This window comes from Saccostrea echinata, unplaced genomic scaffold, assembly GCF_033153115.1.
Source record: "Saccostrea echinata isolate AGI-Se365-2 ecotype Australia unplaced genomic scaffold, CSIRO_AGI_Sech_v1 ptg000016l, whole genome shotgun sequence".
NCBI classification, from domain to species: Eukaryota; Metazoa; Mollusca; class Bivalvia; order Ostreida; family Ostreidae; genus Saccostrea; species Saccostrea echinata.
Window position 1 is genome coordinate 7,917,585 of NW_026889765.1, and position 19,447 is coordinate 7,937,031.

The 19,447-nt window shown below is 32.1% G+C and overlaps 1 protein-coding gene across 1 annotated transcript; it reads right to left on the minus strand.

Moving 5' to 3' along the window:
- Positions 1-5,592: 5,592 nt before the first annotated feature.
- Positions 5,593-15,826, minus strand: LOC133188113 (calcitonin gene-related peptide type 1 receptor-like). Its single transcript, XM_061323493.1, has 11 exons — positions 15,809-15,826; positions 15,252-15,717; positions 12,731-12,807; positions 12,309-12,400; positions 12,031-12,184; positions 11,568-11,779; positions 10,575-10,641; positions 10,384-10,466; positions 8,625-8,760; positions 6,029-6,070; positions 5,593-5,832 (listed from the first exon to the last, which is right to left on the minus strand). Exons 1-11 carry the CDS (start codon positions 15,824-15,826, stop codon positions 5,593-5,595), a joined length of 1,587 nt encoding a protein of 528 aa, XP_061179477.1.
- Positions 15,827-19,447: the final 3,621 nt, after the last annotated feature.

Below are 19,447 nucleotides of genomic sequence, written 5' to 3' on the forward strand. Positions count from 1 at the left end.
GAAAAATATTATTGAACAAAGTTAGGGTAATATTCAAATTTATTCAAATATAGGACCATGCCTTCTTTCAAGGGGAGATAATATAGAGTTAGTGAGAAATAGTGAAAATTTTATGGCATGTTTTAAAAATCTCTTTTCAAGAACCATTGTGCCAGAAGTTATGAAACTTATGTGAAAGCGTCAATAATAGTGTACATCTACAATTGTAAGCTTTCTTCCAGTCATGATCCATAGAGCTGGGGTGGGACCACAATGCATATGGGCGATCCGAGTTTTACATAGAAATATATACGGAAAATCTTTAAAAATCTGCTCAAAAATAGGAAGCACATGATTAGTCATATGGAAGCGTCCTGAACTAGTGTAGATTCGAACCTGTTAAAAATCAGGACCCCTGGGGATACATGTAAGCAGGGCCACAATGGACGATCAAAGTTTTACATATATGTAAGATTATATAGGAAAAATCTTTAAAAATCTTCTCAACAGCAAAGCCATGATCAGTCATATTTATATGGAAGCATCGTCAGGTAGTGTAGATTCAAGTTTGTTCAAATCATAACACCTGTGGTATGGGGGATCAATTTTACATCTGAGGGAAATCATTGAAATTCTTCTTCACAAGAACAGCAAGACCATGATTATTCATATTTATGTGGAAGCATCCTATAATAGTCTGACCCCCGGGGATAGGACGGGACAACAATCGAAGATCAAAAGTTTACGTAGAAATATATAGGAAAAAAATCTTTAAAAATCTTTTAATGCCTTGATTAGTCAAAGAAAAATTGAAGCATCTTCAGTAGTGTAGATTCAAGTTTGTTTTTTTTTAAATAATGAACCTATGGGGTGTATTTTGGTACCACTTACATATTAAAACATTTCAATGATGAACTGATTTCTGCTTTTCTGTAGCCAAAGGGCTCAGGTGAGCGATGTGGCCAAGGGCCTCTTGTTAACGCATCTGAGGTGAAAGCTCAACTGAGCTTTTCTGATAATTTGTTTTGGCTATTATTAGCTGTCCGTTCGTCTGTGCATTCTTTACAATTTCTTCTTCAGAAACACCGGACCATGCAATTTCAACAAATTTTGCCACAAAAAAATTTTAGTAAAAGGGATAAAAGTTTGTTCAAATGAAGAACCATATCATTTTTTCATTGAAAACAATTAAAAATTATTGAACATTCAATGTCATTTGCTTTTAGAAAATCTTCTTCTCAAGAACCACTAGGACAAATGAGATGATATATTTATATGAAAGCTTCCTAACAGAGTGTTGAATTTTGAATTAGTTTGTTCAAATTATGACCGATTTGAGTCTTAAACATGTTAAAAACTGGGAAGGTTTTTTTAGGATCAAGGAATTTGTTTATTACAATTATCACAATTGACTTTTGATTATCACAATAAGGCCAGATACACAGAGATAAAATTGTTGCCTCCGAGTTTGCATGGGGCCTCAAAAAGGGATCAAAGTATTTCATGGGAATATAAAGGAAAATGCATTTGGAAGAGGGAAAAGACTAGAAAAAAAAACATTCTCCCGAGTAACAACAGATCCATATTAGTCATACTGATGTCGAAGCATCTCAATGTGTGGATTCAAGTATGAGTGTCTCATAACCTTCTCAGGCTAGGTTGAGGCAGCAATATGGAGCCAAATAAATTTTTGGGGAATAAAGAGGGAAACATCTTTTACGAAATCGTCTTCTGAAGAACAGTAGGAACAAGATGTGTCAGGTGATGGTAGTGGCTTTTTAGTCTTATCTTTTTAAAAATCTTTTTGGTGTGTGAGTGCGTGTGTGTGTGTGTGTGTGGGGGGGGGGGGTTATTGAGCCTTTCCATAAAAAAAAAAATTAAAATATGAACGTATATTTTTAGAAGAGAAAAATAACAATAGAGAAGAATAAATGAGTTCATAAATCAAAGCCAATGCAATCCAGTTTCTCCATTAAATGGGATAAAACAAGTCTCTGAAAAACCATGCCTGTTTTAAAGCTATTCTCTATAAGCTCTTTAAATATTTTGGCACACATGATCATAGATTTTCTTGAAACTTCATACATAAAGGGTCTTCATCCTTCACACTTCATAAATGATTATATGGTCGCAATGGATTAGTGTTTCCATGGTAATAGGCCTAAAGCTGCAAAGGCGAAGAATGTAAATGACCACATATATTGATATGCATAAGATGACAAAAAGAAACTATGGGTATGTGATATAGGTCTGTGACTAGTGTTACATTTGTACAAAATTTTGATATTAAGAAACATACGTATAAATTTTATTTTCTCAATCTAAGGCTTTTATTTGAAAGATTGATTGTATGTTGCTATATAAGTGAATTTTTCACTCATATAGAGACGTCATCATATAGGGTGAAGGGCTTCAAATTTAGACTTTTTACTCGGCTCTCAGGGCCATTGAGCAGTGAGGGTTCTTTATCGTGCCAACGCCTACCTTGTAACTGAACCTTGGTTTCAAGGCCTCATCCGAAGGACCCTCAATTTTCATTTCAAAGTGCCTAGGGCTTGTAGAAGAAATATTTGCTATTTATTTTTTTATCGACTTATGTCTGTTGCGGCCCGGGTTTGAACGCAAAACATTACGACTACGCTCTACCAACTGAGGTAGCGCGACGGTTTATTTGAAAGAGAATGCAGACCATCTGAAGAGGAATAAACATATAAAGAATTTCCTTATTGATATCTTAGTTGCGATAGCAATAAGGCTTTTACGCTTCAGGTTTTGCACAGAAAACTAGAACCATTTTCTCTCAAATTTTAAATAAACTTATCAGAAACTACACGTATATTTATTTGATACGATTAGACATATAACAAAAAAGTTTTTTAAAAAAAGTTCTTTTGGGTATTATCATGGTGTTAATATTTCAGTGCTTCCCAAAAATCATGCAGTTTTGCTATAAGAAACTATAGACAATGATTTTTATCTAAAATATACATCTTTGCGCATTTATCAGATTTTTACTGAAAATTGAATATTTGATTGAATATCACTCAGAATGTGACTTAGTTTCCATGATGACTATGCAGTTAAAGTGGTAACGGTAAAGAATATTTCAGCGTATGTTTAATTACATCTTGTGATCTCTTCTTGCATTTAGATTGAATCGTATTAATAAGTGGAATTGAAAGATTGTTTACCGATTTATAAATAATCATAAAAAATATGGGGAATTTTCTGTAAAAGGTACATATCCAAGGAAACAAATGTGATAATGCCTAACATAATGATTTTTTTTGGTTAATTTTACATCAAATCTACTCTTTATTAAACAATGATAATTTTCAAAGAACCATGGTTCGTTCGTTGATGCTGGCACTCTATTACAATTAAAATTCTCTTTCTATGGTTCTATTTTTATAGCAACAATGTAATTGTTATACGAAATTAACTTTCAATAATTCTTTGCATATTTTTTTTTTTCTATCATTTGTAAATGATTTGTAAATATAATCAACAAAAGAATTGGAGGAAAAGTAATGAAAAGTAATGAAAAGCCACCTGATCTTCTTTTGTTTCCATGGTAATTCAACACAATTTGGTTATATTACTAATACACTTTGTGATGAATATGAAACACACAGTCTCAATCAGCAAGGCTTATAGTTCTACTTTGCAGAAGAATATGTTAGATTTCAAAATTGTCAAAAATTAACATTCCAGCTTCGAAAAATTCATCCATAAGATCTCATATTCTCTCTAATTATATCTTGAATAAAGCCTAAGTTATACCATGTTTTATGAAAATCTGTGATCATGCGCCCACACCCCTTATATAAAAGTGCAAATCCTTACAGTGAATGGCTTGATATTTCAAATAAAAATATAATCGATGTGCCCCAGCGTAAGTTGTAAACCTAATACATGAACAGACTATTTTCCTTGAACCACGAATATCTGACCCCACGAAAATATTTGATTTTACAGTATTGTACGTATGAGGACATTGCAAGATAAGTAACTATGTAGTAATAGATTTCATTTTGTTTCTACAGGATTGCATTTTATTCTTTACGTTTAAGTTAGACGTGAACTACAAGGAAAGTCTTAATCTGATTCAACATTTCAGATACCAGGGGAATTGCCTTTAAAAGTCTCTGTTAATAAACTTAAGACATGTACTGATCACATACAATCAGTAACAACCGCCTAATAAATGTTGAACACAATAACATTCTAACTTTTCACTTGGTCAGCGTACAAATACACGACACCTTAGATTAACTCGGAAGGTCTCGACTGTGTTCACTTTATTCAATAAACAATTCTCTCCTGTCATTTCTGACTGCCTCTGGATTGATCAATAATTCGCGCTCCCCTGATTCAAGTGCCCTCGAGACCAGATTAAACTAATCCTTCCGACACTTGAATTGGCTTTGGCACCTCTTACCATCAATCGCCTGTCTTCGACTGAAGACTTCACAAAGAGTTTGATTGGCAGGGAGAGTAGAGATCTTTTAACGGTACAAAAAACGCGAAACATGTCTGTCAGTTCTCAGATGTGGGAGCTGATTACAACGGCGATAAAGTACCGTCTCTAGCTTTCTTACCCAAAACAGGCAGGAAAATTAAGTTTTTTTAAAAGAACAAATGAACCATGGGAGGTCACATAGTAAGGTTTTATCCCTTAAAAGAATTCAAACAAGACAAATTTGGGCCATATTTAATGATGAATTAATAAATCCACACAACATTTTGCCAATCCAGTTACATCAAAAGATGAAGAAATATTAAATTCGAATGAATATAAGATGCAAGGGCTTAATATTGCACTTTATAGAAAAATAAACGCTTCATAAATAAATATGATACACATTTGCCAGTTACACAGACAAAAAGGCACATACAATGAAATGAAATTTACTTTAAACTTAATTGAAAAATAATATGTGTAAAGCTCTATTTCTTTCAGGTATATTATTTGAGCTTTTTTTTTCATTTGTATAATTTATTCCACTTAAATGTGCAATGTTACATCAATACTGATTTTTTCAGCACTACTGTTTGAATTCCAGGAGTTCTTCCTATTATGACTAAAAAAAATCTTGAGCACAAAGCGGTGTACATTATTTTACAAGCTATCACAAACTGCAAAAATATTTTTTTAAAAAAGCAAAAGACAGTGAAAATGTAACAATATATTACCATCTACAAGTAAATATACACAAGGTTCTACACCTGCCAATTTCTCGCTGCCTTTTTTAATGTCGGATACCTGTTATATTTGAAAAGCTCATCAACTGTCACTTAAGATCTATGGAATATTTCAGTGGTACTTTGGATATTTTAAATCAAATCCCCCTTTTTACAATTAAAATTTTTGTCAAAGGCAAAATAGTTATCTTAACAGTTTTCATGGATATTCTGCTTACAGACCCTAGAATCATGATCAATTATAACTTTACGAACACAGTGTTAAATGAATTCATATAGTAATTATACCATGACTACTGCAAAAAGAGCAGTTATTGCAATTATATATCATGTACATTGAAATAGTAATGAATCTTAAAAAGTAAAGTTATAGCAAGTTAAACAAACAAAAAAAATATACAAAAAAAATTATTCTAAAGATACATTTTCTCGATGTCCATTCAATAAAGATGTTTCTTTCAACTCAATCTCTTCAGTTTCCTGTCCTGTCTCCAGTAAGGAGTTTTTTGATTGGTTATAATCTCTAGTGACGTCATATTCCGATCGTACAGAGAGTGTGTGATGAATGGTGTGATTTAGGCGCTTTGAAGATGAGAGTGATCTGTTTCTTGTTTGATGTCGCCAACTTCTCCGCAGGTTTGATATTACCTGACAATAATTAATTTCTCCTTAATCATTAACTATTCAAGACAACATCAAATCTTATCATTAGTCATTTTAAACCAAATTCTTCTTCTTAATGATATATTTTGTCTAAGAACTTGATATTGTATACATTTATCTGTTGTATATAAGAAATTAAAAACGTTATTTTGTCGAAATAAAGTACTTTACTGTCTTTTACCTCTGTATTTAGGAAACAAAACACCATGGCCACGAAAAAGCCCTTGGAAATTGATACAGGAAGAAATCATTAGTAAGAAATACATATGGAATAGAAAACAAGACATTTGAGCAAACGTATAAACACAAATTCAACTTGTTTGATAATAATATGACTTCATTTATATATATGTCTGCCATATCATTGGGAATTTAGGCAATATATTTCTTGATCAAATCTCCCTCCCCCAAGAAAGAAAAATAATGCAGTTCTTTATGATTTGAATTTAGATTAAAGAGTAAATCTTATGCTCTTCTTTTATTTCATATTTGGCTTCAGTCTTTGGCACCCCCCCCCTTTTTTTTAGCCTTTCAAAGTTTTTTAAAATTAAGGTTTTGGGATTTCCAACGTTTCGGCATGAGCATAACTGAAGAGACATAATTTCTCGTAAGGTGTATCTGGTTCATCAAGATTGGTACCGTATAAGATTGACATAGAGAAAACAATTGAGTCCAATGCTACTTCTGTAATCACAACATACGATAAAAGCAAAATTAACAACTTGAAGATAAACTATTATTACTTGCTGCTTTTTACACCATCTACGGTTCTAACAAACGAATTTAAGTCTGCAAAGAAGCACGTGTTTTGAACCGTGTGTTTAGTAGAAACAACACCTGTATTAAATCGATCGGATTTCGAATATATTGATAGAAAGCCTAGGGGAGACTTATTATAGAGCTTACAGTAAAAATAGGCTTCAGTCTGATATCTTTTAATCTGAACATTCTGCATTTCTGAGCTTTGATAGGTTATCTCGTCTACATATAAGTAATCAATAGGGGCAACTGACACTCAAATTTTACATTTTGTATTGTGTATCAACGCGCATTTTTTAAAAAAATTAAAACGTAGACATATTCTACTAAATTTTAATTCTCATTGAACATGTAACGTTTGTCGATCGTTCACTGACAATAAAACAACTGTCACAATTTGCAAACTCTGACATTTTGTAAAAAAAAAAAACAATATCTATATAAGCTATTTCTTTTCAGTGACATATTCAAGGAATTGTACCCACAAACTACATGTCCATGTATTCCTTCAGACATCTGTATCCTTACTAAAAATTTTGCCCCTTTCAATTCTATATTTTTTTTTACTCAAATGTCGGTATTTAAATTTCGTTTAATTTTCTCGAGCTATAGTCAAATTCGAGGTATGTACATAAAATCAAATTACAAAGTTGACAGTTAAAATCTGTTTGAACCTCGTGAAACGAAATTGCAGGATTGCAATTTGAAAATGCGACATCAAGACTCACTAAAATCATAAAAGGGCACAGTAATAAACTGATGGCTACAATTAAAGGTTTCTTTTACCGATGTATTCATTTAAAGCGACAGTACGGCTGCAAAATGTGTGCTTTTTCATCCAAATTTACGCAATATGTCATTAAGAAATAAGGTATAAAGTTGATGTAAGCAGTTTGAGAAACAGAAATATTCTCTACTCAAACAAAATTAACATAATTAGAATCTGCCGGAAAATCAAGGGTCGTACGAACTGGAGCAATTTTAGATTTGTTTATTTGTACCACGTGAATTCTAAAACGGCACGTGCCTGCACTGTAGAGTTTACAGTTATAACGAATATTAGGTGTAAGCAATTTTCAAAAACACAAATTATCATAACTTTCTGATAAAATAATCTAAAATAATAATCGTAAAGATTTTAGTCTGCATTCAGGCGAATTTAACAGAATTAAAAGTACAAATGTTTACGTTTTGTGTATTGGGGTCCGAGAAAGGAAAAACCAACTAATCATACGTTATCGCGGCAAATGTCAATCAAAATATTTTTCTGCACAGTTAAAAAAAATTAGCATTTCAAATGGCAACAATGTTTATAAGTCAAAGATGTATTTTTTATGTTGAGTTTACACTATTTTTTTTCTTTGAAAGCGACGGAAAAATGAGAAATGATAACAAGTATCAACAAACCTGTCGAATAGAACCTTCGAGAGCCCTGCGTGAGTGTCGCCGAGTTCCCGTTTCTTCCTTTTCCAGCGATTTTATTAATCCCCAAACTAAATTTTGTCAGGAAAGTTGCTTTTTCAAGTTCTATTTTCAGTTTCTTTTTCTTTTTGGTCGACTTTGTCAATGTAGTAGGCCTACCGGGATTCCCTCTCTAACCATGCTGTTTTATTTATGAAAACTACGCATGCGTGCATAGCATGGAATGTGGAACCCCGAACACGTTGCGATGTATATATTTACGTCCCATAAATAACTATTAATTTTAATGAAATAATCCAAATTATTTAATTGTAAAAGTTGTAATTTTCTGAAAGTTTATACATTTATGAGTAGTAAAAAAATTCCAAATCTTGTGGGAAAATTTTATCTAGTCAGTTTTTTGATGAGATGCGCCGTACTGTTACTTTAAGTTGGTCATAAAGATTAGGCGAGGTAGGTGAGGGTTGTGGCTTTTTTGCCTCTTGTTTTTTAAGTATCCTTCTCCTGTTTGCATCTGTGCAGTGTTGAGGTATTTACTTGTTTTACCATTATAAGGTCACTGTTTCTACTGTCCACTAACAATTTGACCTACATACCTGTGTATGGTTCACGATGACGGTGACTCTTTCGTACTCTAGTCCTCCTTCTTCACTGATGGGGACTCGGTATATGGTGACAAATAATTGTATCCCAAATAGAGGAATCAGAATAAATGTGGCTTTTACAGCTTTTCTATAAAGAGAATTATTGACACATGTAATATTTTTGTTAATGGATTTTTTTTCTCAAAAGAACTTGATAGATATTGAACATTCCAAAGAAAACAGAAAATGAAGTGATATATATGTATAGAAATAAGTAAAACATATGGAGGAACAAGAAATACATAGACTGGAACAAATAAAATATTCTTAGAAACAAGGGAAACATCTATATGAACAAGTAATAAATTTACAGGAACAAGTGACACATCTATATGAACAAGTGATAAAGGACAAGATAGGCTAAGACCCCTTTTTGGCCCCTGGTTTGGGGTATCTTTTAGAATGATACAACAGTTTATCAATTAAAAACCTGTTGTCATCCCTGCCACAAAATGAGTATTGTTTCTAAGTTATGGGATACACAGAGGTCACAGGAAGGTCAGAAAATATGTAAATTTCCGAATTTTCTCACTTTTATGCAAATTTTCATCGATTTTACAGCACATTTTGGTTCAGAAAACATAGGGCACAAGCTTGCCTATCTACCAAATTGACATATTTCATACACTAGTGTCAGATGCATCTTATGTATAAAAATCTCAGATAGGCAAGCTTGTGCTCTATGTTTCCCAAAGTGAAATGTATCTCAAATTTGACGAAATTCGGCCAAAATTGAGGAAATTCGGGAAAATGTCTCACTTCTGCACCCTCTTGTGGCCTCCGTGTAAGCTTTGAATCAAAATTAGTGCTGGTTTTAAAACAAGCATCATTTTAAGTTCTTAACTACAAACTATCACAATTTTAACTGTATTCTGATTTTTACATTAATTAAGGGGCCAGATTCGGCCGTTACCATACCTTGTCCTTTACAGGAACAAGTGACACACAGGAACAAGTGACACATCTATGTGAACAAGTAATAAATTTACAGGAACAAGTGACACATCTATGTGAACAAGCATTAAATTTACAGGAACAAGTGACACATCTATGTGAACAAAAGATATAACTTCAGCACCAAGTAAAACATCTATTGTAAAAGTGGTAACTTTGACGATGCCGAAACCTTCACCAAATTGAAAAATTTCTAATAATCGTCAGTTTCCACTCTCAACGTTCACATTCTTGTTAAAGAACACCGTTAAATATCAGTGTATCGTCAAAGTTCCTACTGGCTTTTTTTTTTTTTTATAATATACCGAAATCGTCAAACTTTCAACTCTTCAATATAGCCGATTTTACAGGTAACACATCTACAGCAGGAATAAGTAAAATATCTCTAGGAACAAGTGGAATATATATAGGAAAAAGTGGTATATATGCATCAACATGAACAAGTTAAAATGCTACATTAACACGTTACGCATCTACTTGAAAAAGTTATAATATCAACACGAAGTTTTACTCAATGCAATCTTAAATATTCATTATGTCAATAAATACCACCATAATTCTTGCATAAAATCAACAAACATTGTAACCCTAAGATATTCTCAAAATTACATTTCCTAAAGAACAAAAAACTACACACATATTTTGATTAGTTGAATGAAGTGATTTGCAAATGTACAAATTTGTAAACAATACTTAATTTTTTGCAATAGTCAATGTTAATTTTGTGTACAAATGCACTGATCTTGATAAAACTAACCTGAAATTTCCTGGCTCATTTGGATGCGATTGTAGTTGTGTCAAGAGAATACGCAGAATATTTGTCAGGAAAACCAAATTAAGCTAAAAAAGCAAGAAAACAAGTGGAGTGTACTTATTTCTTATTTTCTTTTAGTTTGTTCCCTTGAATCATAATAATTAATGATAAAATTGTGAATAAAATGTATTTACCACTAGGAAAACGACATTTGGGGCGTCAAATATCCACTCAAAATTATTATATCCATATGCCCAACAACTGTAGCATGAAGGAAAAGACAAAAGGCAGGAATTAAAGATATGTTCGAAGTTTTTGAAATGATAGAGAAAATCATTTAAAGAGCAGTATTATGATTAGTAAAATTAGGAATTTGTAACTGGTTAACGGTACTCGGTCGGGGCGATAGTAATCGGTTGGAAAATCTGTTATCTAATATACGAAAGATAGATATATTTCTTAATTTAAACTTAATTTCCTTGAAATTTTATAAAAAAAAAAAAAAAAAAAAAAAAAAAAAAAAAAAAAAAACAAACTTTGAACCTTCCAATTAATGTTATCATTTCCTCTTTTCTGTATAAGCTAATCTGGAAGTACTAAGGGCTCTCCGGGTGAGATCATGGACGTTATTTGTCAGTTTTGACGTGTTAATTACTGTCTAAACATAATACCAATAACCAGCATGTCCAGTATTACTTTAATGATAGTAATTAAACCATCGTTGAGTATTGTGAACTATTTATAGAGTATATCTTATCCTGTCTATTTTTGCAGTAATCTATCAAAGCATGCCATAAAACAAACATTGTTAATTAAGCAATAGTTCAGAATTTTTGATCTGTTTATGGTGAAAGTACAGAATGAACGTGTGTGGCATTTGGCTGAAAAAAGTTATTGATGTCTCTTAAATCTCTGGCATATATTTTATAGTTTTCTATATTTATCTTGTCTATTGAAATAGAAATAAAATACATGTATATTATTGCATTCTGATAAAAAAATAATCAGAATACAACACATCCTTTTTTGTTTTCTCGTGTATATGAATAATACTTGAAAAAAATATCAAGAAAATGTTTATTTTGATACGGTTAACCGGTTGATCGGGCGGAAATTCCAGCGATTAATCGATTAGAAATTCTGTATTCAATACCCTTCCCAAGTAACAAAAATAACTACATTTTTACCTTTCATCGTTGTAGATGCCACGTAAAACTCCGTATATGGAGGAAGACACGAGGGGTATAGTCCATCCGAGTACATAAATGGGAAGTAATGAGCTGGGAGGGGAAAAAGCATTAGACATCAACCTGTGAAGGTAAAATCCCTCACAGAACATCCAGGTATAACAGCAACATTTAAAGTAAATCTTCATAAAGGACAGTAACTTGCAGCCTACCTGAGGGAAAGAAAAACAATCCATAATTAACGTCTTTCCAAAAGTATGTTTACTAAAGGCATTTGAATGATAGTAAATATAGAAATGAGTTTTATAATAATTTATTGTATTTTTCAATAAATTCTATAATATTTCAGCAAAAACAACCAATGTTGAAAAAATCACTACAGTAGCCACAATTTTTAGTACGAAATCATGAAAACAATTTTTTGAGTGTCATTATTTATAGTCAGTAGCTCTAAATGAATTACCCCGTTTTTAATCAGTGCGGCATCTGCGACTTCTGTACTTGTGACCTTGTCATAAGTTACTAACATATCCCACATGATTTCCATTACTTCTTTAAGCATCAAAGACAGAAATAAATTGATGTGAAGACGTATTCTGTGTTGATTTCGCAGTGTTCTGAAAAAGAATGAAAAAAAAAAAAACAAAACGTTTTGATGCGTTGCATGTCCTCTGGCTGAAAATTGATGTAAGCTTTTCATCTTTTAGATATATTGTCTATTAAAGATAATGAAAATCTTACTTGTATTTTAGGAATATAATGATGGATGGAAGAAGAAACACAATGCTTGTGACACTACATCCAAGGCCAGTAAATATTGTCGTCTCCAATTCCTAAAAAAGATCACTAAATTTCACCCAAAACAGAAAAAAAAAAATCGATTTTAAGATTGCTTCAATTTATGCTGTATTCTGATTGATGTCTAAAAACGCAAATTGCCAGAATTGTTCCTAACTGAATTGAATATGGATGCAAAGTATGTTTAAAATTTCTTTTCAGAAGCTTTCTTTCACAGAAAACGCTCATCAAATTCCAATCTGTTGAGTGTTGATTGTTTGTTATGATGCCTTGTGATCTCCCATAATTTTTTTTTCTCTTGAGTAGACTACATAGCATCTAAGTAAACATTACTTAGTCAATTTACAAAGAACAATGAATCTGACCTCTTTCTTGAGACAAGGACTGTAGTCGGTTTTCTGTATCCATTTACCATTATCGCCACACAGCCTGACTGCCTGACCTATATAACGGTCAATACTGTGTAAATTACTCTATTTTGTTTTTAGTAAGTAATGAAGAAAAATATTTTTGTACTATATTGTGAAGAATATTTTATATATCCATACCATAAACGTTTTAAATCCTATTAAAATGAACTTCATAAGCAATATGACACTGACTCTAATAAATAATATCTGCAGACAAATTGGGATAAAATTCTTTCGGTCATTCAAGATAGCCTATGGCTGAAGAATGATTGATAATGTCAAGTTCTGATATAAAAGTGCACCTTCCTCAATGACAGTATTGATTTTTTGATTACTGTGTGTACATAAGGGATGCTATATGAACTAAAACAAAATGATTCATAAAAATAATTTTGGATTTTTTTAAAGAAAAGTTTTTGCTGCACTGAGTATTGAACTACTTTTTCTTATAATTTCCGTCATCTCAGTCAAAGGAATCATTATTGCATTTTCCTACTGAGTGATTCATCTCTTCGAAAACAAATTGATTTTTTATGCTTTTTCCAACTTAACTTTTACCTTAAACCTTTCAACTTCAATATTTTTTTTTTAAATTTGGATTTTCTAGTCTGTTTCAAAAACAAGAATGCTAAAAAGCTTTTGTATGAAAGCCTGCTTCTGACGTAAGATGATTTTGATATAACGTTGAAGATATCATCTCTCTCTCGTTAGTCATGAATTTTTGCGATATACAAAGTGTAATGTATTAATTTTCGCCATTGAATATTTCATTTGTTTTAACTACGTATAAACTAAGTTATTAAAATGAAGAAAGTTTCTTTTAAGTCAGCTTTATGTGAAAACAGATTGTAAAGAATGGGAATAATACAACCGATTACCGCTTTAATTCCATTTTTCATTCAATTTATTTCAATCATCTTAATTAGCACTTGCATGTATTTGCTCTTTATCGGTATTACGCATTCGTAGTCAAATATAAAGATTTAATGAAGCGAACATGGCTTCGAATTCCCTTTCGCTAAAACGTTTATTTAATGAAAAAAAGGAAGTGGGAACGCTACAGTATTTAACAAAGATTATATTATTTTTCAGGGGGATAATGTATACGTAAAACACCAATGATATAAACACTCTTGATATTTGTAGCATTTTGGACACATATGATAAGAATTTAGTATTTAAGTAAGATGTAAAGTAGTCCACTTAAAAGACACTGTAAATATATTTTAAATACGAGTATATACATGTAGTGTAAGAATATAAAGTTGTTGTGCTACGTACATATACAATATATAGGAATTGATATCATGATTAGTTAGAATAAGGCATATTTAGCCTCTGCAAATTGCTTTGACTAACGACGGTGCCCGTCGGACCAAATTCCGATTGTTTTAATACTGTATACAGGGAATTTTTCACCCTGTTTTATTTTGGCACTAGACCCGAGAAGGCAAATTTAATACGGAGAGAATTCAAAGAAATAAGTATAGTTTCTTAAATAAAACTGTGACCAGGCGAAATTAAAACGGGACAAACTCGTTTGCAACTAAGAAAGGGCGAAAACAACACAGGGTGAAAATAACCCTGTATACAGTAATATAGTATGGACGGTAATATATAAACGAAGTTCGCAATGTTCCTAGCTGAACCTGAATTTACAAAACAACTTTCGACTAAGATCAATATACACCTGTACAAATTAATTTCTTCTTAAAAATTGGACTGAAAATGGTTTGTTATAGAGATTTATTAGACTTTGAAAAAAATACTCATAATGATCAGTTTTTCATATAAAAAAAAAAAAAAATAGATAGGCAAGGTGTTAGTAAAAGCTTAAGTTATTTGGTCTTAGGTGTAAGTTCATTTGTAAAACAGGGTCCCGCCCGTCACTACTTCTAAATATACAAATAAATAAAGAAAACTAATAAAAATGTAGGGTAAAAATATGATGATCATATGCTAATTTCTCTACGAGTCACGTCGCTGCTATAAAGGACACCAATTTCAGATTCAGAGGAAATTCCATTTGCTGCATAATTTTTAACTGTCTTTTTTCGCATATTATTGATTTTAAGTGGGAAGTATATTAGAATAATAACGAGAGCTATACTATTATCACATCTTGGACATTAAAATTGGTTTGAGTTAAAACGTTTCTGATTTTTTTTCTTTTTTTTTTTTTTGCGTTTATTGAAAGATAATTTTGACATAGTGGTAGGGTCTATTGATTGAAAGAGTGTCATTCTTTCTGTTTGTCTCCATATGTCTGAAATGATCATTATTTTTTAAATAATTAATTATATATAAATTAGCATCATTGTTTGTATTTCATTAGACTTGATATATAATAGATATACTAATAAAACAAATTAGTCTAAATGAGCTTAAAATGTGTAAAAATAGTTTGGAAATTGGAGAGCATGTGAGTATTTTTTTCGCTCAAAAACTCATAAAAGTATGTACATGTATTACTCACGTGATGGCATAAAGTATGGTACGAAGAGAGGACAGGAACTATACTGGAGTGTTCCTCGATCAGCTTCGTCCCAACACAGCCATCCGTCCCATATCCTACCACAGGTTTCATTTGTTTTCACCGGAAGTGCCAACTGACGTTCGCAACAATTGTCTGCGGCTTCACAGCATAATATCCATCGCTGGCATTCGTCACGTGACAGAAATGAGCACACATTTGATTTCACAGTTTCATTTTCATAATCCCATGTATCAAGTTGTCTTATCTGTCTTTTGTATATGAAGTCTACGACTGGTTGGCTTTCGGAAGAATTTGAATAAGTTTTTGGATTTAATTGGTAAAAAAGGAAAGTAAAACATGACGCATATGCATGAAAGCGAAAGTGGTCAACTGTATCGTGTACCCCTCGGTAAGATCTGCACGCTACGTTCTGTTGATTTTTTTCAGCAGAGCTTTGTGATAAAATCTACAATTATAACATAGGCATAGAGTCAACAATTAAAGGGGATACATTGTAGAATGTAGCATGCAGGTGGATTAATAAAGAAGACATATACCCCATAGGCGCTCCCCATCTAAACAGTTGAATAAAAAGTGGATCCATACACTATAAAATGTATTTTTAAATTTTAATTTGGGGAGCGGCTATGGAATGCACTACAAAGGTAAATTAGTACAGTGTACTAAGAATTTTTACGAAAGTAATTCTATCAATATTTTCAATCAAAACTGAATTATACATTTCTATGCCACACATTACCAAATTGAAAATCAATCTTAGAATGAAAAATTCATAGTGCTTTAAATTGATCAAGCAAACGACAAGCCAGAATTACTCCCACTGCTTCAAAATTACTTGTCGACAATGCATTTTGTTGTATACTTTTACAATATTTGATGCCTTGATATTGGAGGTACTCCATGTGGACTAGAACCTTCTGCAAATAACTTATAATTTAGTCTACAATAACATGTTTACAGGGAACACACGATCCAAAGATCTATGCTTACACTAAGTAATTTTATTCCTTGTGGTTTAAAACTGTCGAGAACTTCCGATATAACGAGTTACGTTTATAACAAATCAAAATTGTTCCTTCCTGACACTTTTTATAGTAATATTTTACCATTACATGTATGCATGAAACAAGCACTTTGACTATTTTAATTATTTTCTGATTTTACACCATATCAAGTCAATATGCCTTCATTTACGTACCAGTAATAACATGGTTGTGTTTAGACAATGATTTCGTAAAATCTGCATTATACGTTTCAAAATTTGCATTAAATGCACTGCGCGTTTTACAAATAGGATAATATTATACAGCACTCATTCCTGCGCATGCTAAAAATGAAATCTACCTCAAAAGAGTGCATTAAATATGATCGGCCCCTACACAGGTGTGAATAATTAAAGTTCATTTGTTACGACAGAGTCTGATCATTATCATCGTTTGAAATAGTTGGACCTCTCGAAATCCGATATCTCGAATACCACGAATATGCCGAAGTGCTTTGAAAGTCCCAACCACTATTTTCTTATCGTATTTTGACCTCAATATCTCTCGGTCCCTCTGAGTTCGAGATAATGAAGTTTTACTGTAGTTATAACTAAGTTTAAATTAAGATTAAAATTTTTTATCACCCATTGTCAGTCGTCTGTCCCTTTGTCCATCTATTCGTCCGTGTGTAAACTTTTCACAGTGTATATTTTAATTGCTCAAATCGAGGCCCCGGGGTAGTGAGAGTACACAATAGGAAACCAAAGTTTTTACATTTAAACTTACAGGAAACAACTTTAAAAATCCTCATGAATCACTGGACCAGATCTAGAAAAGCTCAAATTTATGTGGAGGCTTCTTGAGGTATTCTACATTGTAAATTGTTCAGTTCAAGGTCCCAAGGTGTATAAGGTCGGGACCATAATAAGGAATCAAAGTTTTACATTGAAATATATATAAAAAATCTTCTTCTTTAGAACCATTGGACAAAAAAAGATGAAACTTAGGCGAAAGCTTATTAACATATTTGTAGATTGTAAAAAGTTCAGATCATGTTTCCCTGGGGTAGGGTTATGGCCACAGCAGAGATTAAATAGGAAAAATCTGGATAACTTTTCTTCTCAAGAACAACAAAAGCATGATGTATCCTATTAATGTGGAAGCATCCTCCGGTAGTTCAATTTTGTTCAAATCATGGTACCTATATATAGGGTTAGGCAACAAAAGGTGATCATCATTTTACATAGGAATACATGTATATTTAAAAAAAAAGATATGATGCAGAACAGCAAGGCCAAAGTGACTCAGGTGAGCGATGTGGCCAATGGGCATCTTGTTTTAAGATTATGAGAGTATATAAATGTATATACTTTGAACTTCATGGTTACAGACATTAACGGGGAAGCTAGACAGTTTAATTTAATTTATATTTCAAAGTATTATTTTTTCTTTTGCCAGTTTATACAGTTATTAATCATCATAATACACATGAATGTCAAAAAAGAATTTTTTTGCCAGGTTTATGATTTTTTTCTCTCCTTAAGTAAATTTAGATGTCTTATACATGTAATTATGTAAATGATTATATCGCCAAGGTTTGGAAGTCTTCCATTATTTGGCGGTTATTTCTCAGCCAACATTTTCCAAAAAGCAAATTAAAAAGGACATAAACCTTTTATGAAACTGAAAAAAAAAAGATGTTTAAAACAATTTTTAAAGTATATAATTCTAACACTACCTAAAACATAGGGAAGATAAAGCATATAGAAAATATATAACAATAATAGGCAAAGGTAGTATCTAACATAATTCAAAAGAGAGAGTTCCGGACCACAAAAAAGTAATTAAATACTTCAAAGCTCAATCTTTGTATTCAACATATGTCTTAAAGCTGTAATAAACTCCGGTTTCTAAGGTGGATTTATACACGATTTATGTTTTTCGATTAGCATGCTGTAATACCACTGACATGCTAATCAATTTCAATTTAACTCTTTCGAATGTAACATTTGCCTTTGACAGGGAAATTAATCAATTTGTTTGCGGTTGTTACAGTACTAGGCTGAATAAGATGGCTTAAAGCTGAATCGTTGTGCTTCTAGCTGGAACTCAGTTTCAATTTCTTAGTTTATAAATGATAGCCTTAATTTTATTACTTTTAGTTTTCTCATAATGATGATATGGCATTGTAGATTAACCACCTCCCCCCCCCCCTCCCCCCCAAATAAGACATTATCAATTTGGAAAAGCTACGTTTGATCGTCTCTGCATTATGATTTTATATTCTTGATTAACCCTCAATAATTTAAATGAGGGAAGCAGTTTTTCTTAGAGTTTCTTGGAGATACATATTCAAAAAATTAACAAGCATTCTGAGAGTATTGCATTAGCAATACTAGTTCCCTATCGACAAGTGTAATCTGGTTCCTGTTAAAAATTGAAAATGCCATAATTCCGTCAAAAATTAATGAAGCGGAACGAAATGCAAAGTTAACTCGTTCATCAATATAAGGTCACAAACAAAAAAATCAGCTCAATATTTGCAAGCGTTTAGAAAAAAATGCTGAAAACCCTTAAAAATTGATAAGGTCGTAATTCCGTCAAATTTCATTGAAGCAAAAGGAAATGCATACTTGATCTGTAACTTATCAAGAAACACATACCAAAAATTAGCTCAATAACTGCAAGCGTTAAGAAAAAAAAACTCGGAAAACCAAGTGGGGCAGACAGACGGAGGGACAGACAGACGCAAAGGAAACCTATAACCGCCCCCCCCCCCCCCGTTTCACTGGTTGGGGAGTTATAAAAACCTTCCTCTGATTTGATATAATTCAAGTACGTTAAGTGTAGTGAAAGAGAGATTCGAATTGGCAGTGTAAATTGAATAAACATGATTAAAATGCTAGGATAGAATAGAAATGACTGAAGGCAATAAAATGTCAGATTGTGAAACTAAAAAAAAAAAAAAAGAGAAGAAGGTTTTAATCAAGCTAATATAATAAATACAAAGAATTCATTTTTGGTCAACTGGAGACAGTTATCAAATCTCTGTGATTATATTTTTCTCTCTCCGAAAAATTCTAGTGCACATTTTGATTTATTTGAATTATTCAAGTGTTCCTGAATCGAAAATGTTCATCATCTGTTTAAATGCGAAAGGAATTTTTTTAAATTAAGCATTTGTAGATGGAT

Bases quoted from the DNA above. Each gene is read 5' to 3' on its own strand.
- LOC133188113 (XM_061323493.1), bottom strand. The intron at 12,401-12,730 runs GTCAGATTCATT...GATCTTTTTTAG, and splicing joins GTCCTTGTCTCAAGAAAGAG to GAATTGGAGACGACAATATT. The intron at 6,071-8,624 runs GTATGTAGGTCA...TCAATTTCCAAG, and splicing joins TCATCGTGAACCATACACAG to GGCTTTTTCGTGGCCATGGT.